This window comes from Gymnoscopelus microlampas, assembly GCF_963454915.1.
Source record: "Gymnoscopelus microlampas genome assembly, chromosome: 3".
Lineage (NCBI taxonomy): Eukaryota > Metazoa > Chordata > Actinopteri > Myctophiformes > Myctophidae > Gymnoscopelus > Gymnoscopelus microlampas.
The window spans coordinates 51,150,703-51,170,806 of NC_139940.1; the positions used below are offsets into that span (position 1 = coordinate 51,150,703).

At 43.5% G+C, this 20,104-nt stretch overlaps 1 protein-coding gene across 2 annotated transcripts in view; it reads right to left on the reverse strand.

The window, feature by feature from the left end:
• adamtsl4 (ADAMTS-like 4) overlaps nt 1-20,104 on the reverse strand; it is a 73,638-nt gene that overhangs the window by 23,301 nt on the left and 30,233 nt on the right. For both annotated transcript variants that reach the window (XM_084047785.1, XM_084047784.1), the window contains exon 5: nt 4,157-4,256. In XM_084047785.1, the coding sequence (XP_083903911.1) occupies nt 4,157-4,256 (100 nt within the window). The remainder of the gene's footprint in view (nt 1-4,156; nt 4,257-20,104) is intronic.

A 20,104-nucleotide genomic window follows, 5' to 3' on the forward strand; every position in this document is an offset into this window, starting at 1 on the left:
CATTTGGCAAAAACTGGATCCCACTCGTGACATGTCAGTCCTCAGGGGAATCCTCACAGAACCCAGATGTTTTTCTCACCTCACTAAAAGTGTCAATCCAAGTTCACTAGAGTCAGTGGTGGAAAGTAACAGAGTATGTTTACTCAAGTACTGTATGCTACTGAAGTACAAGTTTGAGGTACTTTTACTTAAGTAATTCCATTTCTTGATACTACATCTCAGAGGAAAACCTTGTAGGCTTTTTACTCCACTACACTTATTTGACAGCTTTATTTACTAGTTACTTTGCAAATTTAGAATATTAATACAAAACATACATTAAGTGATAAATGATGGTGTATTATTATAGGCTAATCTACCCAGCAGCACATAAAGTCATTCGAATCAGCCCCACCTTTAGCAGCTGCAACACATTAATGCATTACTAATTACCATGCAATAATATGATTGTGAAATGGACCATTCCGTATAAAGAGTACTTAACTTGGTACACAGCTATCATCAAGCTGATTGTAAGGTAATCGTCTTGACACGGTATCTGCACATTTTTTAATTACAAATTTAAGGACTTTTAAGACGTTTTTAATACCTCTTATATACCTCTTACTCTTAAAAAAAGTCACTTTGAGGGTGAACTATCCCTTTAAAGTAAAACTAATACCATTAATTTGGCAAAATAGATCGACAAACTACAGTAAAGGGGATCGTTAAATTAGATTATCGACACCTTCATCTATAATGCTGACACATTGTTTAGTTTGGCTAAATGTGCTAAATATTGGAGAAACTTAGTAGGTTCACACATTCGTGTTGGTTGACGTCTGTGCTGTCTATTGAGCTGTATAAGTGTACTGTCACTTTAAGTCTAAAACAAGAGGTTGCAGATTTGATTATGCCATGCATGATGTCATTGGTCGGCGACCCGGAATCAGATCAACAAACTAAAAACCTGATTATTGGTCTACCTACTGTAGGACCAATGGTTGCTTATGACACTGGTTCTCAACATCAGGTTCAAGGACCACAAGGAGTCCAAAAGGACCCTTACAGGTCTGTAACTCTGAGAGTGTGCAAATGGAACGAAATGGACCCATGTAGGGTCCATCTGGTTCCATGTGCACACTCTCTGAGTTAAATTAACACTGAGGATTTTACTGTCCAGAGCTAAACCCATTGTACACTCTCGTAGTTACAGACCCATATATATATATAGGGCCTATTTGGACCACTGGTGGTGTGAGAAACCAGTGTCTTATGATATACCGCAATAGCAAAAATGTCTCAGTATTATTGTGGAAACAAACAATAAAGAACGCACATCCACTCACTAAAGACCAGGTGCTCGGCTGAGGTCAGAATCCAAAAAGAATAAAGTCTGCACACTGGGTCATGCTCCGAAGCTTAACAAAATATTTTGGTTCCTTTTACACCATTGGACGTGACGTTTCGAGCCTACCGGCTCTTCATCAGACGATGCTTCATCAGTATTATCATGGGCCTCTCAATATTATCATGGGCCTGAGAAAGGCATTGCTCACCCAAAAGAATTCCTATCAATTACTCACCCCATGAAGCCTTGAATTCATGGAGATTTGTATAGTTTTTGACGCATTCCTGATCCAATCCTCCTATAATTCCACAAACCTCTGTCACCAAAACCTGTGTGTCACCAAAACCTGTCAGTCAGCAAAATAAATCTCTCAGTTCTGCCCGGTTCTCCTCAGTGGCTGGACCAATTGATCTGAATTTGCACACGGGCATTGGTCATTAGCATATGCACCAAACAACAACGCCCGTTTTTCACTTTCCCAAAATGTAAGCAATTTATTAGCGTTTTAACGTAACAGAATTCAGGCTATGGGATCTATCGTTACCATGGTTACAGCCCCCCAAGCTATGGGATGAATGCGCACGGCCAGTAGCCAGACAGACAAACACGGCCACTGTTAAGACAGAGAACGCTGCAAACTTATAAAGGACTGTCATTTACGGGCCGTGTACACTCACACTGCGTTTTAAGAGCGAGAGGCCACTTTGGATATCATCTCCATAACGCTAGCACGCACATTCACACGTGCAATGTTCCATTCCAGGTTGTGTACATATAGCTCAAACAGCTTCAACATCAACTTCCCGGGAACCGCCTTCCATTTCGACATCCCGCCACTCCGACTACGTGTGTTATATACATTGTTGGTTAATTAGCAATGGATAAATGTTTCTTTGTTACTTCAACATTTAACACACAATTTGACATACATTGTGGGTGGTTGCTGGTTGGTAATGAATATGGTATTGAATATATTGGAAGGAGTCCTCCTTGGGGCGTAAAAGGATTTGGGACTATTGCTGTACAGCACAGCACATAACCCAAAGTCTGTTAATACTCGACTGCACACTTCCCTGGGTATGGACTGGTAATTCCATATACCCGGTGTCCGTCGCTGTAGGAGAACAATGCAAAACTATATAAAAGAATAATATAACCGACAAAACAACTCTCACAGTGTAATCACTGATGAGCGTACTGATAAGCCAGTTTGAAAGAGAATATTGTAAATATAGTTTTGCTCCTGTTAAGATTGGTATCCAATTAACTTCAATTAGTAAAATATTGGACTATTGGCTCAGGAATGTGACAAAAAATAAAAATAAAAAAAAGTGATTATTTGGGCAAAGTATTCCTTGAAGGCTTCTACCATAGGTATTCAGGTCGACAATTGTATTGTTTGTGTGAACAGCAGTGGAGTGATGAGTGTGAAACAGCCTGCCTAACCTTTGCAGTGACTGATCGCTTGGTTATTTAGCTAAACTTCAAACTTGTTGTTTTTGGCTGAGCAACATAGCCTTGCCGTTTAGCTTAGCAGCTAACTTGGCTTTTAGTCAAACAGAGCAACATAGCCTTGACTTTTAGCTTAGCAGCTACATGCAATGCGTTGTGAGCTTGTAGATAAGCTGTTTTTTAAGTAACGCACACGTTTCATTTGGTCTCTTTGTGTGCCCTTCTGTGTCTGTTGATGTAGACAATCTGTCTATAGATAACTAACACTATCCACTATCCACACACACACACACACACACACACACACACACACACACACACGCACACACACATTTCCAATGATAAATTGTTGATATTCCACAGCTGTCTCTCTCTCTCTCTCTCTCTCTCTCTCTCTCTCTCTCTCTCTCTCTCTCTCTCTCTTCTCTCTCTCTGCTTCACTTGTCTGTTCGTTATAAATTCCTCCTCAATCTGTATGCCCCCAAAATACACAGTTTCCCCATGAAACAAAACTGGTGGCAGAGAGCAAACACACACGTACGCACACGCGCACGCACACGCACGCACACGCATAGGCACACGCGCGCGCACACACACACACACACACACACACACACTCCACACCCTCTCCCTGGCTCCCTCTGCTAATGTCACCAAATACTTCACTCTCTCCCCCTCTCTCTCTCTGTCTCTCTTTCTCTCTCTCTCTAACTCTCTCTCTTTATCTCACTCGGTAGGAATCTGTTCTCAGAAAGGGAAGGAGGAGAGTTTGGCTGGACAGATAACAAAGAGAGAGAGAGAGAACGAAATAACGAAAGAAAGAAAGAGAGAGAGAGAGAGGGATTGGACAGAGGAGAGGAAAAACGGAGTGTTTTTATGAAACGGATCAAGGCAGAGTGACTGATTCTGTCTCCATACTCTCTCTGTGTGTGTGGGTGTGTGTGTGTGTGTGTGTGTGCGTGTGTGTGTGTGTGTGTGTGTGTGTGTGTGTGTGTGTGTGTGTGTGTGTGTGTGTGTGTGTGTGTGTGTGCAGGCGTGCGTGTGTTCATGCAAGTGCATGCATGTTCGTGCATGTGTGCACACGTGTGTGCACGTGCGTGCATGCGTGACCTCGTGTGTGTGTGTGTGTGTCTTTCTGAGAATTTGAGACGACCGTTTTCCTGGTCCTCAGGAGAAAAATGGTTGTTTTATGGCTGTGGGCCGACAACGGAAAATAGCCGATCTACAAGCTCACAGCGTGTCTTACGGTTTACGGTAAAAAATGCCCAAAAAACGCCATTCATAAAATTGCCGTCCTAAAATGTTGATGTGCTCACAAGTATAGTTATACAAACTGTGTGTGCGTGCGTGCATGCGTGCGCGTGTGTGATATACCTTCTGTGAAGGGTTCCCAGTTGTAGTATCGACCCATGAACTCCTGGTTGTTGAAGGCTGAGCACTGGACCGACCTGGAGTCAGCGGCACCACCACACACCTACACACAAAACACACAAACCACACAAACAACAATACTGTTAACACAACATACACACCTACACAACACATACATCACCGTTAATAACATAACGATTACATACACACACACACACACACACACACACACACACACACACACACACACACACACACACACACACACACACACACACACACACACACACACACACACACACACACACACACACACAGCTGTGCGCTGCTGTATTTTACAGCATATGGAAACAATAAATTTCCTGGCAGTGCACCGCATCCATAAATCCAGCCAGCTCTCTGCAAACACACTGCTATGTGAGGCACTCTCTGCATGTGTGCATGCATTCATATGCCTGCACATAATGCATAATATGAGTGCATGCACATACAAATGCACTGTGTGTGTGTATGTCTGTGTGTGTGTGTGTGTGTGTGTGTGTGTGTGTGTGTGTGTGTGTGTGTGTGTGTGTGTGTGTGTGTGTGTGTGTGTGTGTGTGTGTGTGTGTGTGTGTGTGTGTGTGTGTGTGCGGTCATGCATTTGTTTGTGTGCATGCGTGTATGAGTGTTTGTTTGTGTGTGTATGTCTATGATAGCTCCATATAGGTATTTATAGTGAACTCAGCAGCAGTTCAATCTTTCAATGCACACATCATGCATGCATGTGCGTGAGCACACACACACACACACACACACACACACACACACACACACACACACACACACACACACACACACACACACACACAGAGTGACAACATTCTCAGATGTCTGCACTCTTCATCGTACAAATCTCTTCATCTCTTTTGTTTCATCGGCGTTTAGTTCCGCTTGTCTTTTTTGTCACCGTCCAGCTGCCCCACACACACACACACACACACACACACACACACACACACACACACACACACACACACACACACACACACACACACACACACACACACACACACACACACACACACACACACACACACACACACACACACACACACACACACACACACACACACACACACACACACATCCTTGGTTCCCATGTGAACTTCTCTCTCAGAAAAAAACATGACATGAAGTCAGCCAGCGGTGGATTTAGGTATGAGCGACATGGGCAGCCGCCAAGGGGGGCCGTCTTGGGCCAGTGGGGGAGAGGGCACTCACACATTTTAGTTCCATTTTCTAAATACAAACATTTAGATTATTATTATGGATGTACGATTAATCAGTCATCATATCGGTATCAGCAATATCAGCTTCAAAATTGCATTATCGGTATCAGACCGATTTAGACCTGGAACGCATCTGTGTCACTTTAGATTTCTTTCGAGTGCCGCGCTATGAGCTTGTAGATCTGCTATTTTTTGAAAAATCTTGAACAAATATTTTCCAAATTTTTTTCAAAAAAAACTGTTAGGATTTAGAAAACATTTTTAAGAATCGCCTCAGGTCTTAATGGGTTAATATTTATGTTTGAATGTGAAGCTGAAAAAGCCTTTTGTGATGATGAAGGCTGCAGATTCAACCAGTGTTTTCTGGATTAGCTTTCAAAAGGGTTCAGCAAATTGGAAAAATGTTAAATAAAAATACTACATTTGCATTGTTTGAACTAAAATATGCATCAGTTCTATGCCTAATAAATCAGGCAATAAGAATGCACTGTTTGTTAGAATTCCAGAATCACAGTTACTGTATAAGAGGTGTAAGGTAAAACCTACTGGGCTGATGCAGATATTTTATATTTTCTATGGCTTATTAGCACGTCACACCGGTTCAATTCAACTTTGATTGGAAAAGGGGCCTTTATTCTAGTTTGGGAGCTACGATATGTTCAGACGAGCAATTGTCAAACTGTGGGTCGGGGCCCACTGGCGGATCGTGAGGATATTGCAAGTGGGCCCCCAAATAATTGGCAAAACAGTAAGATTTTATTGATGATATAACATTAATATGAAAAAATAAGGAAATAAAAAGGTAATGGTATTTCTTTCTATAAATTGTTGAAAAATACAATTCGATTGTGATAGTGATAAATGGGGGGGGGGGGATTGCTACATTCGTTCCATCGATACAAGCTGGAGCACAATCGTTAAAATAAACGTGCTCTGAATCTGACCACTTAAGTGGTCAGATGGGTGGGCCGCGTTTGAGATTTTTCAAGTGGGCCCTGATCCAGAAAAGGGTGGGAAAGTGCTGGGAACCAGTGAATTCAGACCATCTGAATATCATAGAGTCAAGATGCCACGCGGCCCAGGCCTGGTATCTATTATTTTGGGTTCAGCATGGTCCCCTGACACAAGCGAGTTCCCCTCTTATCTCTGTATACATCTAGGCTCTCTCCCTACTTTAGAAAACACAAACGAGCACTCTCAGTCTGTATGTATAATGCAGTTTGCCGGGTGCACGGCTCACGAAGATTCACAGTAATAAGAAAGTAATAGCCAGCACTCCGAAGTCCTTCAAGTACTTTTAAATCATATGCGCGTGTATCATGATATTGGATGTTTTATTGGATCTTGTTTATTTTATACACTTATTTGTTTTAGCTCTGGCTCATTTGATTTTCCTATTTGCCTCATCTGTTTAAGAAAGTAGGTAGCTGATATATTGCACTTTTACCTTAGCGCTAGGTATACTCTTAGTTGCTTGTTCTAGAAGAGAATGCATTTAAGACTTCTGGTGATTAGTAGTTTTATTGCCTACCTATGCTTTAGATAAATGACTGTAAAGTAATGTAATACACGCTGAGGAAGGCAATAATAAGTAATGCACGTCCGTGTTCGCTGTGTCTGTCCGTGCACATATGAATTAAAAGTACTAGAAGGACTTCGGAGTGCTGGCTATTACTTTCTCTCCCTACTTTCCCCCTCATTTTCCTTCTTCTCCCTTTTTAAAAAACAACAAAATAATGGGGATCGCGTGAAAACTAATTTCCCCCACTTCTTTACACCTGTAAAGAAGTAAGTAAGCCTTGCCGAGCCATGTGGCCCCATAGGTCAGGAGCCTATCTCCTGTTTCTTGTATCGTGAGGTGGCTTGATGTACAAGTACACCCCCTGGACATGACGCTACTATATCACAGGGATTTACCTTAAATCCAACCCTTGATGCTGAGTGCCCAGCAGGGAGGCATCGGGTGTCATTTTACATTTTACTTTGGTATGACCTGACCAGGGGGATTGAACCCCAACCTCCCAATCTCAGGGCGGACATTCTTAACCACAAGGCCACTGAGTTGTAAACCAGCAATGTGAAAACAAACTCGTAGCTTGTAGATCAACTATATTCGGTCGGTGACACCCGTGCGCACCCACGATGACTTGTCTTAGTTCTACTGGAGCTCTTCTCCTCCTTCCCAAACATTTTAGTCTAGTTTTTATTTGTCGACGAAATTGTCAGTATATTTAGTCATAGTTTTAGTCATCATAGCTTAGTTTTTATTTTGTTTTCGTAATTGAAAAAAGCACACCCAGTGTGAAGAGAGTGGTGCCTATCGTGTTTTTACTAATTTTAACATCTTTTACGTATTTTTACTAATTTTAAGTATTTTTACTCAGTTTAAGTATTTTTACTCAAAAGTGTGTGTGTGTGTGTGTATGTGTGTGTGTGCGCGTGTGTGTGTGTGTTGCACTCCTGTTTGTGTATAATTAGTGTAACTGGTTGCATCTTTGTGTTGCAATCAGGCGCAGCTGTTGAGGTCATGCTGAGTTTGTGCTCAAACATACGGACGGACACACGGACGGACACACACACGGACACACACACAGACAAAGTCATGTATAGGACTGGTTGGCACCACTCAAAAAGGTAGTCAACAGACATTTTTCGTCATAGTATTAGTCGACGAAATCAACACTGCGCCGTACCACCACCACCCTGAATGTTTAATGCACTTCTCCCATGAGCTCATGCGTTTAACGTCTATCTCATATACGTGAAGTGCCTCCGACGCAGTTTGAAAAGCTCTCCCACCCCAAAAGTATGAGATTTGACATGAACTCAGGGGAGACCCGAGTTCTGGAAGCCCGAGGTAGGGGGGGGGAGCAGGGGAATCTATCGTTGTCGGGTGGAAACGTTGTTGGTTCAAAACCGTTCCCTTTCAGGAAATGAAAAAAAAAGAACCTTTGTTCCAATGGATCCAACGTTGTTATTATTTAGTCTCAACACCACTTTCACTTTCAAAGTTCTACAAGCTTCTGCAAGCTCACAAGTTGTGAGCTTGCAGAAGTGCTATATTTTAGCTCGTTTTGCACCCCAGTTGCACAACAAGACTCTTGTACAATGAGGTAGGGCATTCATTTACGAGAAAAAAATAGAAAAAGAAAAAAAAGTCATACAAATTTGAATTATGGAGATACAACATTTCGACAGCGACATTTCTACCCCGATAGCAAACCGCTAACTTCGTGCAGACAGTCACGGTTAGCTCTTGCTCAGCGCTGGTCACGCACAGAACTTAGAGATAAATTGTGTTGACATGAAAATTGCTGGCTAATATGTTAGGTCACTCAGATGATATTAATATTGGACATCATGAGGTCTTTTAACAGACGTCGGGGGGGCACTCTGGATGAGCGACGCACAGATGAGGAACGCGTCCTCCCGGGAACACTTCTCACATCTGCGCTTCCACAGGGAAAGCCCAACTGACGCACCATCATAATCACTGTCCTCTCTCTCTCTGTGTGTGTGTGTGTGTGTGTGTGTGTGTGTGTGTGTGTGTGTGTGTGTGTGTGTGTGTGTGTGTGTGCGTGTGCGTGTGCTTGGCGTGTGCGTGTGTGTCTTTGTGATGCTTTCACCTCAGGGAGAACTTAAGAGTGACTCAGAGAAAAACAGAGGTCAAGACACACGTGCGCGTGCGCACACACACACACACACACACACACACACACACACACACACACACACACACACACACACACACACACACACACACACACACACACACACACACACACACACACACTAGAAGTGGGTGTGGCCCAGGGAAGGGCCCCGGCTTTGAGCGGATTCGGATGACATCACAGTAACATCACAGTGATACATTGAATACATTGTATCATTTACCACTATCAATCATAAAGTAAGCCTTTTACACAGAGAGAATACAGAACAGATGACACCAGTGATACAGCAGTATGAAGGCCTATGAAGTGGTTTAAACAAGCCTGTCACACAAATCATCCCTGCTAGTTCCACACCTACTCTGCTACCAGACCAGTGTGCAGTGGCCTGTACGCAGCGTACGGACCGCTCTGACTGGGGTGGCCCTTTTCTCACATCCACTTTATTGTACCAAAGAAAGTTACCTTTTTGTGGACTATGTGGTTTGAAGCTGACAATACGCTGACACTCTTTGCACCTTAAAGGGATAGTTCTCCCCCAAAATGACTTTTTTTCCTATCGATTAGTCACCCCATGGAGACTTGAATTCATGGATTTTTTTATTTTATTTTGTCACATTCCTAAGCCAATAATTTGATGACCGGCAGCGGTTCCTGTAAGAGACACAAAGAGTGTCCATATCCATTAAAAGTCTCATGGGGTGACTAATCAATAGAAAAACGTTTTCCTTTGGGGTGAACTATCTCTTTAATCTTGTGTGCAATACGTTGATATTATTTTTGCACCTTAATGTCTATACAACAGTATATGCACGTTACGTCTGACATACAGTACTGTACTGGATGGATATGCTATGTGTAAATATGTAGATACAGTCAGTCATGGCATTCAGAGAGGACAGTCGCACCTTTTCCCCTCTCCCGCATTCCACGCATTCCACCCCGCGCTCCATTCTTCGGCGGCGAAAACAACATCTTCGCCTAAAGAGGAGTATCACAGCAAGCAACTACCTGGTATTGTGCTACGCTGCTATACTGCAAGGATTAATTTTCATCGAATCCCACAATGTGCAGCTTCAACGGAGAGCGAGTGCAAACGGAGTTATACCACAAGACGCAGCGACGTTACTTTTGAAAGTTTTCGACGCGCGTAAATCGGTACCAACACGGAGAAGAACCCCAAACCAGCTTGACGGCCTTACAGTAAGAAAGATCATTTGGTTGAGTCTATTGCTATCGGGAAACGTACATCCAAATCCCGGCCCACCGACCGTGGACAGCACGGAGACTAGCTATGATCACAACTACAATGGCAAAAACAACACAGCTGTTTACGCACGCGACGAAAGCGCCCGACGATGCCCGGTCCACAACATGCAGACGAATAACTTTGTTTGGCAACGGACCACCTCACCTGATAAGAATGAACCCCAGCAAAGAGCTGGAGAAACAAGAATGGATTATCTGTCCCGGTTAACGTCCGTGTGGGATCCAAGACATACGTTCCCGAGCAGACCACCGCCTGAAGGAATGAGGAATGTGCCGGTGATGACGAGACAAGGGCTTTCCCAACAACGTCATCAAGAGGATTTCCTCATGCGCCACATGGGTCACATGGGCCCTAGACAACCGCAGGGCTTCTCCCAGAGGGAAGCACATGAAAACGGTGTTTTTTCCTCTATCCCCTGGATGGATTACTGCTTGGCGTCGACGCGGGACAAAGGCTTCTCCCCTCCCCCACCCCCCCCCCACCTCCTCCTCCACCACCACCAGCCGATACCAGGACAAATGCACAGCATCCCACCGAGAGGAATGCTGGGAAATGGAGTTCTTTTCCCTGTATTTCAAGCGGCCACTGGTCATCTGCAAGGATTTCCCCTGTGGGATCGTCGTGGAAACAGAGATTTTTTTCTCTCTGAGTTTCCCAACAGTCCTTTGCCTGGGGGATATTGGTCGAGGTCGACTCAAGGGTTTCCCCACATCACCCCTCCCCCACATCCCCCTCCACCACCACCACCCCCACCTCCCCTCCCCCGAGACAGGTCCAAGGAAGGATATGCTGCCTCAAATCACATCCACAGCTCCCCCGCAGACATCACAAAGTCCCCCCCTCCCCCACCCACACCTCCTCCTCCCCCCACCGACCCCCCAGAGGCTGAAAGGGACAATGGTTACTACTCAACTGAAGACATGGACACCATTTTTTCAACTAGAGGTACTCACATTGTTCACTTGAATGTTAACAGTCTTAAAAACTCAAACAAAATGTCTGAGCTGAGATCCATGTTTGGAAATGGCAAGGTGGACATTATTTCATTCTCAGAAACTAAGTTGGATAATTCCATCAAAGACTTTGAGATTGAAATAAAGGGCTACAATGTCATCAGAAAAGACAGAAATCTCTATGGGGGTGGGGTTTGCATCTATGTAAGATCAGACATTATTTACGAGGTGATCCCAGATATGGATAAAAACCCCACAGAATCGGTCTGGGTCAAAATCTTATACCCACATGCAAAACCACTGATAATTGGCGCCATATACAGACCCCCAGATCAAAATGCATTTTATGACTTGATTGAGGAACATGTTGTGGGTTTAGGAAACACTGAGACGGTACTAATTGGTGACTTTAACACTTGTGTTCTGAAGGAAGACTCAGCTACCTTTAAGTCCCTCAGAAAGTTCTGTGACCTGCACAGCTTTACCCAGCTGATAAAGCATTTTACAAGGGTGGGCATTGCTTCTCAATCAATCATAGACCTAGTGTTGACGACGGACCAGTCCAGAATTTCCAAGAGCGGTGTTATTGAGTGCAGTTTAAGTGATCACAATATCATTTTCTGCACTCGGAAGATTCACGGACCTAGAGCTCATTGTCACAGGACAATCAGCTGCAGGTCTATGAAACACTACTCTAGTGATCTTCTAACAACAGCTCTTGAAAAAATGGACTGGTCCCATGTCCTAAATTGCACCTCTGTGGAGGAGTCCTGGTCCTGTTTCAAAAAAGCTTTTTTGTGTGTACTTGATAACATCGCACCCACAAAGGTGGTGAGGGTCAAAGCTAGCACAGAACCTTGGATGAAGGGTGATATTTTGAATACCATCAAACTCAGGAACCAAAGCTTCTCCGAGTTCAGAAAAAACAAAAGTGAGGAGCTACTTGAAAAGTGCAGAAAACTACGAAACGTAGTTACTAATTTGATCAGAAATGCCAAAAAGAATTTCTTAAATGAGAACATAGAGGCTAACAAAAGCCACCCACAAAAACTGTGGGAGGCACTAAAACAATTAGGCTGCAACGGAAAAATTCAGACAAAATCTACAAACATTTGCATTATTTCAAGTGGCTCGCTCACTACCGACAAGCAATTGGTAGCGGACTGTTTTAACAGTTTCTTCACCACAGTTGCAACCCAGTTGGTAAGCAAACTCCCTCAGCATTCAGGTCTGTATGGCCCCGACCACATTCAAGCTCACTATGAGAAACTAGGGGCTAAAAAGGATTCTTTCTCTTTCAAACCTGTTTTGACTGTTGATGTGCAAAAAAAACTCCTCGCCCTACAGCCAAACAAGGCCACCGGCCTTGACAACATCCCCACCAGATTCCTCAGAGACGCAGCGGTCTCCATTGCTCCCTTAGTAGCCCATATTACAAACTTATCCATAAGTCAGTGTCATGTCCCACAAGAATTCAAGTTGGCAAGAGTAATCCCTCTATTTAAAAAAGGAAGCAAACTAGATCCTGGCAACTATAGGCCTGTTTCCATCCTTTGTTCAATCTCAAAGGTTATAGAGCGATCAATCCAAGAACAAATCAACAGCTACCTCAGCGAGCGTAAGCTGTTGTTTGAATTCCAATCGGGCTTCAGAACATCCCACTCCACTGACACATGCCTACTGTATTTGACCGATCACATCAAACGTGAGGTAGACTCGGGCAAATACTGCGGCATGGTCATGCTGGACCTCCAAAAGGCATTTGACACTGTAAACCACGAAATTCTACTTGATAAGCTGAGGGCGATTGGTTTTGATTGCACATCACTAAATTGGATGAGATCTTACTTGGAGGGTAGAGAACAAGTGGTTGACATCAACGGAACCATGTCCTCATCCCTCCCGGTGAGCTGCGGGGTTCCTCAAGGCAGCATTCTAGGGCCGTTACTGTTTCTTCTATACATTAACGACATGAATGCTGCCTGTAACTGCAAACTGTTCCTGTTCGCTGATGACTCGGCACTCCTGATTTCGGGAGAGGACAAGTTGCAAGTCGAGGAAGCTCTCAGCTCTGAACTCTCAAAAATCCGTACCTGGCTTACCGATAACAAACTGTCACTACACCTTGGGAAAACCGAATCCATCCTATTTGGGACCAAACATTCCCTCAGTAAAATGAAGGTAAATGACTTCAAGGTCAAAGTCGATGACACAATCATCACTAGCAAAGAAGAGATTACCTATTTGGGATGTATTCTTGACAAACACCTGACAGGTGAAAGCATGGCAACAAAGGTGTTCAAAGGAGTAAACCAGAGAACCAGATTTATGGGCAGAGTTTCCTCTTTTGTCAACCCTCAGGCACTCAGGACCCTCTCAGGGGCCCTGATTCAGCCCCTTTTTGACTATGCTAGCTCCTCTTGGTACTCCAACACCTCAGTGTCACTGAAGACTAAGCTTCAAACCTCCCAAAACAAACTGATTCGACTACTTCTCGGACTGGGGCCCATGACCCACCTCTCTCCCACTCACTTTGCCAGCCTAGGCTGGCTCAGGGTGGAAGACAGGGTTATACAATTAAAAATGGGACTGGTCTTCAAAATTGTAAATGCAGATTTGCCCGAAATGCCCCCTATACCTGCATATCTGTATAAGTACCTCGAAAAAGTTAGTGACACCCACAGTCACAAAACTAGAGGGAGCGTAAACAACAATCTGGTAACACCCACCCATAAAACAAACATGGGCAAATTCTCCTTCTATAGCACTGCCACCAAGGAATGGAATAGTCTAACCCCATCCCTCAAAAAATGCAGTTCGCTGGGCTCATTCAAAACAGCCCTAAAAACTCATCTTTCTGGAGGCCTAAAGAGGAGCTAGTACCAGTTTCCCTGTAGACAGACGACCCCCCCCCCCTCCCCCTTTTTTGTACACATTTTTTTTTTTTTTTTTTTTTTTTTTTTTTTTTTTTTTTTTTACTTTGATCATGTTTTGTTTTGTATATATTTCTTTATTTTCCCATGACCTTTTTTGTACATAATGGTATATATTTTTTTTCCCCTCTGTATTCTTATGTTGTTTTTTGAACTGTTTGGTTGCTACTATATATGTCTATGAAATTAATTCAAGGACCCCAATGGAAACAAGCCCGCAAGGACTTTTTTGGCCGGACCTTTTAGTCAAAAGCATTATAAATGTAACTGTGTTGTTTTACATTCTTTTTGCCTAATAAAAATTTCAATCAATCAATCAATCTTTGGTTGATTTGTCTTTTTTTCTGTGGGGGGGTTGATGGTTAACTAAAATGAAGATGAGGATAAATCTTTTGCTTACAAGTATCTAGTTCACAAATTAAATACACGCTTCAGGGGTTCCTCTTCTGCCAAGAGAAATGTTCTCTCCATCCCAACAAGTCTCAGTTCAATAAGCAAACAGCGGTTGCATAAAAAACAGACAACTTCAAACAATTTAAACTGCACACAGTTCAAAGCAGCCACAGCATTTAGACGGAAAGAGAGACAAAGAAGAGAGAGACTGAAAGGTGGAAACAGAGAGAGAGACGGACTCAAAGAGACTGAAGAGAGAGAGAGAGAGAGAGAGAGAGAGAGAGAGAGAGAGAGAGAGAGAGAGAGAGAGAGAGAGAGAGAGAGAGAGAGAGAGAGAGAGAGAGAGAAGAATGCAGGGCAGAGAAAGAAAGTATATAAACTGAGAGATTGTAAATTCTATTTCTTTGACCAGCTGGGAGAGGGAGAGAGAGAGAGAGAGAGAGAGAGACAGACAGACAGACAGACAGACACTCTCTCTCACACACACACACACACACACACACACACACACACACACACACACACACACACACACACACACACACACACACACACACACACACACACACTAGCAGGGGTGCCGCGCTCCAGCAGTGAATAAACACACTCTCGCTGACATGAAGACACAACAGCCGGTACAAGCAGACACACAGAAACAGTCCCTACCTTCCTGTTTCACTCTTCAGACCCTCTTTTCACTGGCCTAGTCTCTCTCTGCTGCTCTAACACAGGGGCCTGCAACGTTTTCCAGACCAAGGACCCCTTTAGCTGAGAGAGAGATGAAGCAGGGACCCCCCCACTATGTTGTATATAACATTGTGTTGCAGATTAAACTATTCCATGTTTTTTTGTGTATTTACAGACATTTAACCACTTAAACCGTCAATACTTACAAAACTTGACCTTTTTTTCCCCCCCTCTACACCAAACCTCTTTGCCAAAAATAGCCGATCTACAAGGTCACGTTGTGAGCTTGTAGATTGGCTATTTTTAGCGGTGCCAACCGCTCTATACGTGGCTTTGACTCGGTGTCTGTGTGTCTGTGTGTCCGTCTGTGTGTCCGTCTGTGTGTCCGTCTGTGTGTCCGTATGAGCCCGGGATGAGCACGGCAAAGAAGCAACACATACAAACACACGCACACACACACACACACGGACTTGGAGATTGCCTATGCCATCTCTCCTCTCATTTGCCACACGTGCCACCGGTTATCAAAGAGGGGTCCAGGGACCCCCAGGGACGTCCGCCCGTATGAGCACGGGATGAGCACAGGATTTTAAACAGCTATAACTCCAGTTTGCAGCATGCCACCAAGTCCAAATTTGGTATGTGGACTTAGACCACCAATACGGGCCGAGCATGAATTGCTCAAGCCCCGCCCCCTCTGTCTTCCCATTGGCTGGCCTTTAAACAGCCATAACTCAAGTTCGCAGCATGCTACGGAGTACAAATTTTGGACATGGACTAAAACCACCAATAGGGACAAACTGTAATTACTTAAGCCCCGCCCCCTCTGTCTGCCCATTGGCTGGGCTTTAAACAGCCATTATTCCAGTTTGCAGCATGCTACCAAGTACAAATTTGGTAAGTGGACTCAGACCACCAATAGGGACGAACTGAAATGAGTGAAGCCCCGCCCCAAAGGCACCGCTTCCTTCACACAGGGTGTGATTTTGGCTAATGTTCCCCACAGAATAGAGATGCTACCAGACCTGGAATTTCGAATTTTAGGGTCAAGGCCACTTGGCCTTGGGTGTTGTCCATTCTTTGAGGGCACAAAGGCCTAATGCAAGGGCAGGAAGACCATCAAATAAAACAAGATTTTAAACTATCTGCAGTGAAATAAAGACATTATGGTATCTATAATCTGATCCATGCTCAGCCCTGCACCAATCAAAGTCACTGGATTGGTTTAAAGATGGAGACTCAGGGGAGTTAAGAATTCAGAATCTCAACAAAAGACACCGGTGTCTACATGACAAGAAAGAGACACTGGTGTCTACTGTCTACATATTGACAAGAAAGAGACAGAGGAGAAAGTGGGACAGTCAGCTGGGGCATTAAGTCCACTGTGGCCTCAGGGCCTGACCTTTTTTGAGGGGCACGAGGCCAAACTGAGGGGCAAACGACAGCCATGGCCTTCATGGCCTCCCGGAAATTCCTGCCCTGGACGCTACTGTAGGGTTCAAGTGGTTAATAAAAATAAAACAAAATAAAGTTCATCACTCAAATATTTGGTGGCTCCCCTCTAGTAACTCTGAGGACCCCTTTAGGGGTCCCGCACCACCTGTTGAAGACCCCTGCTCTAACGCATGTTTACCACTTAAAACCCTATACTTAGCCGACCGGATTCTCAAGGGCTCTACTTTAGGCCCCTTCCTGTTTCCACTCTACGGCTTTTGTACTGATAACACTGTTGACACACTGTAGCTATATCGGTATTTTCTGTGACGTCATAATGCCAGTGGTGGACAGTAACTGAGTACATTTACTTGAGTACTGTCCCTCAGTAACTCATTTGAGTATCTGTACTTTACTTGAGTATTTGTATTTTTGGAATAGTTATGACTTTCACATAGTTATGAACTAACCAGGCCCCATTTCAAATATAGTGGAAATAGCAGATCTACAAGCTCATGCGAGCTTGTAGATCTGCTATTTTCACTGTTATTGATATTTGTTGAAAGTTTCTTTGAAATATTTTTTTTCATGTCAAAATGTCAATACATGATATCAAAAACAAGTATTAACAGCAAGTAACAAGATTTTTTTTTAAAGCAAGTATTCCTGTACTTTCAGTCAAGTACAATGTTTGGCAGAGCAACTTTTACTTGTAATTGAGTATTTCACTATCTATACTTTGACTCAAGTACCGGGGTGAGTACTTTGTCCACCACAGCATGATGTCACTTGAACACGCATGTTCTTTTTGCTCATGTTTTTTTGCCTAAGCTTGGGGGCGGGGCACTGCATGGACACTGTGAATGTGTGTTTGTTTTGCTTCTGCAGTGCAGGCTTCATTATTGGGGTTTATTACATAAGGCTTGGAGGTTGAATGCTTGATTCTGATTGGTCAATCACTGAATTCAGCGGTCTGTTATTTTTGAATAATGACCGGTGGGCTCAATAACAGACCGCTGTCTAATCAAAGACTCAGAGCACCTGGCTCATATCATTTGCGTTGCTTAATTTTGTGCCGTATACAACATGGCAGCCATGTTGTATACATTTACAGCTAAACATGAATCTCAAGAATGATTTTGAAAACATTTGAAGAAAGAAATAGACAATGCAGTAACTGAATATTGATTCTATTTTATCAACACTTCCCGTTGTTTTACGAGGCGATCGCGTTGCACTGGACGCACCTGGCATAAATGAATGGAATACTTTCATTAGCTTTCAAGCAAAGAAATCCTTTGTTTTGTCACTTTTAGGACTATTTATTAATTTCTTCATTAAGCAGCTTTGTAATAAGCGGGGTAATCGATGGAGAGTGGGTCCTTATTGAGAAATAAACCCTTTCAGGGTGATTAGACCCAGACGCGATTGATTGGCTCCGCTATCGTGTCAGGGTCTAATCACCCTGTCGGGGTTTATTTCTCAATAATGACCCGCTCCCCATTGATTATCCCTTGCTTATGTATACCGGTATGCACACGGATTTGATTGTGCTTTTTGGGCAGGATTCTGTTTGTGTTTGTTGCTCTGCATAGTGCAGACTATAGGTGTATATTACTGTATACCATTGCTTTTTGTGATGTTATTCCTGTATCCGCTGTATCTTACAGCACTTTTTCTTGCTCTGTATCTTAACTGCTGTGCTGCCTGTGCCTGTATATACTACATTAACTAACGTGTGACCGTCGCGATGCAGAAACGCGTTGTAAGCTTGTACATCAGCTATTTTCACTGTATTTGAATCAAAAGTACAATATTTGTCTTTGAAATGTAGTGCAGTGAAGGTCATAACTATCCAATAAGACAAATACCCAGGTAAAGTATAGATATTCAAAATATTTACTTAAGTACAGTACTCAAGTAAATGTACTTTGTCCACAACTGGCTGCATATCAGTGATCCAGTGTGTAACCTGTTACAATAGTACTTGTCTACTTTTAAACCACCGCTATCCAGACAAGACCGGTTATGAGAATGAGCTCGGGACGCGATGCCAAGAGAGAAGACATACCACTTCCAAGCAGAATAAGACGATAATTGTCTTTTTGTCATGTTGAATGGAAAGTATTTAGTCTCTCAAGGGTAACAACTGCGCGGTCTGTTTTCATGAAGCCGGTTTGTAAAGTTAATGCAACCACTGAAGCCTCTTATCATGTGTGTGTGTGTGTGTGTGTGTGTGCGTGTGCGTGTGCGTGTGCGTGTGCGTGTGCGCGTGCGCGCGTGTGTGTGTATGCGTGTGTGTGTGTGTGTGCGTGTGTCACATTCTCGCCAAACACAAGAAATCATTTGGGGATGGCAGCATATTAAAGGAGGCAAAGCTTTCAGACTTACTGAAGCGGTCCAACACCACACAGGATAAGCACGTTTGGATGACACGCAGGGGCTGATGGATTTATGAATGGACTGAATTTATAGCTGAAGGGATAAATAATCATTTGTACTGTAGCGACTACAGTAAAGAAACAAAGGAAAAACGTACTCGACCTTTTTACTGTAGGTCTTCGTCGGGCAAATATTTGCCTGATGAAGACCTAAAAGGCCAAAAGCGCCAGTAATAAAGTGAGTTTTTGGAGCTTCAAACAGTGTGCAGATGTTTTATCTTCTCCTCGAATCTTGCCTTGATGCCTGGATGTCCAGTACCTGGCCTAAATACAGGCATAAGATGTGCACACAATCTCCTCTGTGAACTATTTCAATCGGTGTCCCCCAGGTTCGATTCCTGGCCCTAGCAATGGGCCGAGGTTTCCTGAGCAAGACACTCCCCCCCCCTGCGCTCAAGTCTGACCACTTAGCAATCAGCTGGGTGAAGCTGAAAACTGAATTTCCCCCGCAGAATCAAAGAGTATAGGTCTAAATTATATAGACTACATAGAAGTGGTCATTGGTGCAAAAGATATTATTGCACAGCCGTCCCAACAGAAATTACATCATGCTCAACACACAGAATACAACTATGCATTTTTCCTTTCTGTCTCAACATTCCAGAATACCTCAGAGGAACATTGTTCTGTGAGAAAGTAGTTTGGGGTCCCCTGGCCTGATACATATCAAACTGGGTGGTCCTTGAAATAGGCTCTATGCACAGCACTCACATTGGAAAGAAATTGGGCATATTGTTTACTTCCTTCACAGGTCTTACCAATTATACTAGTGAAGGCTCTGTTCCATTTAGTGTAACACAGTGGTTCTCAAACGTTTTAATTTCAAGGACCCCCATAACTCTCTGAGTTACACACCCGTAAGGGGCCATTTGGTTCCATTTGTACACTCTCAGAGTAACAC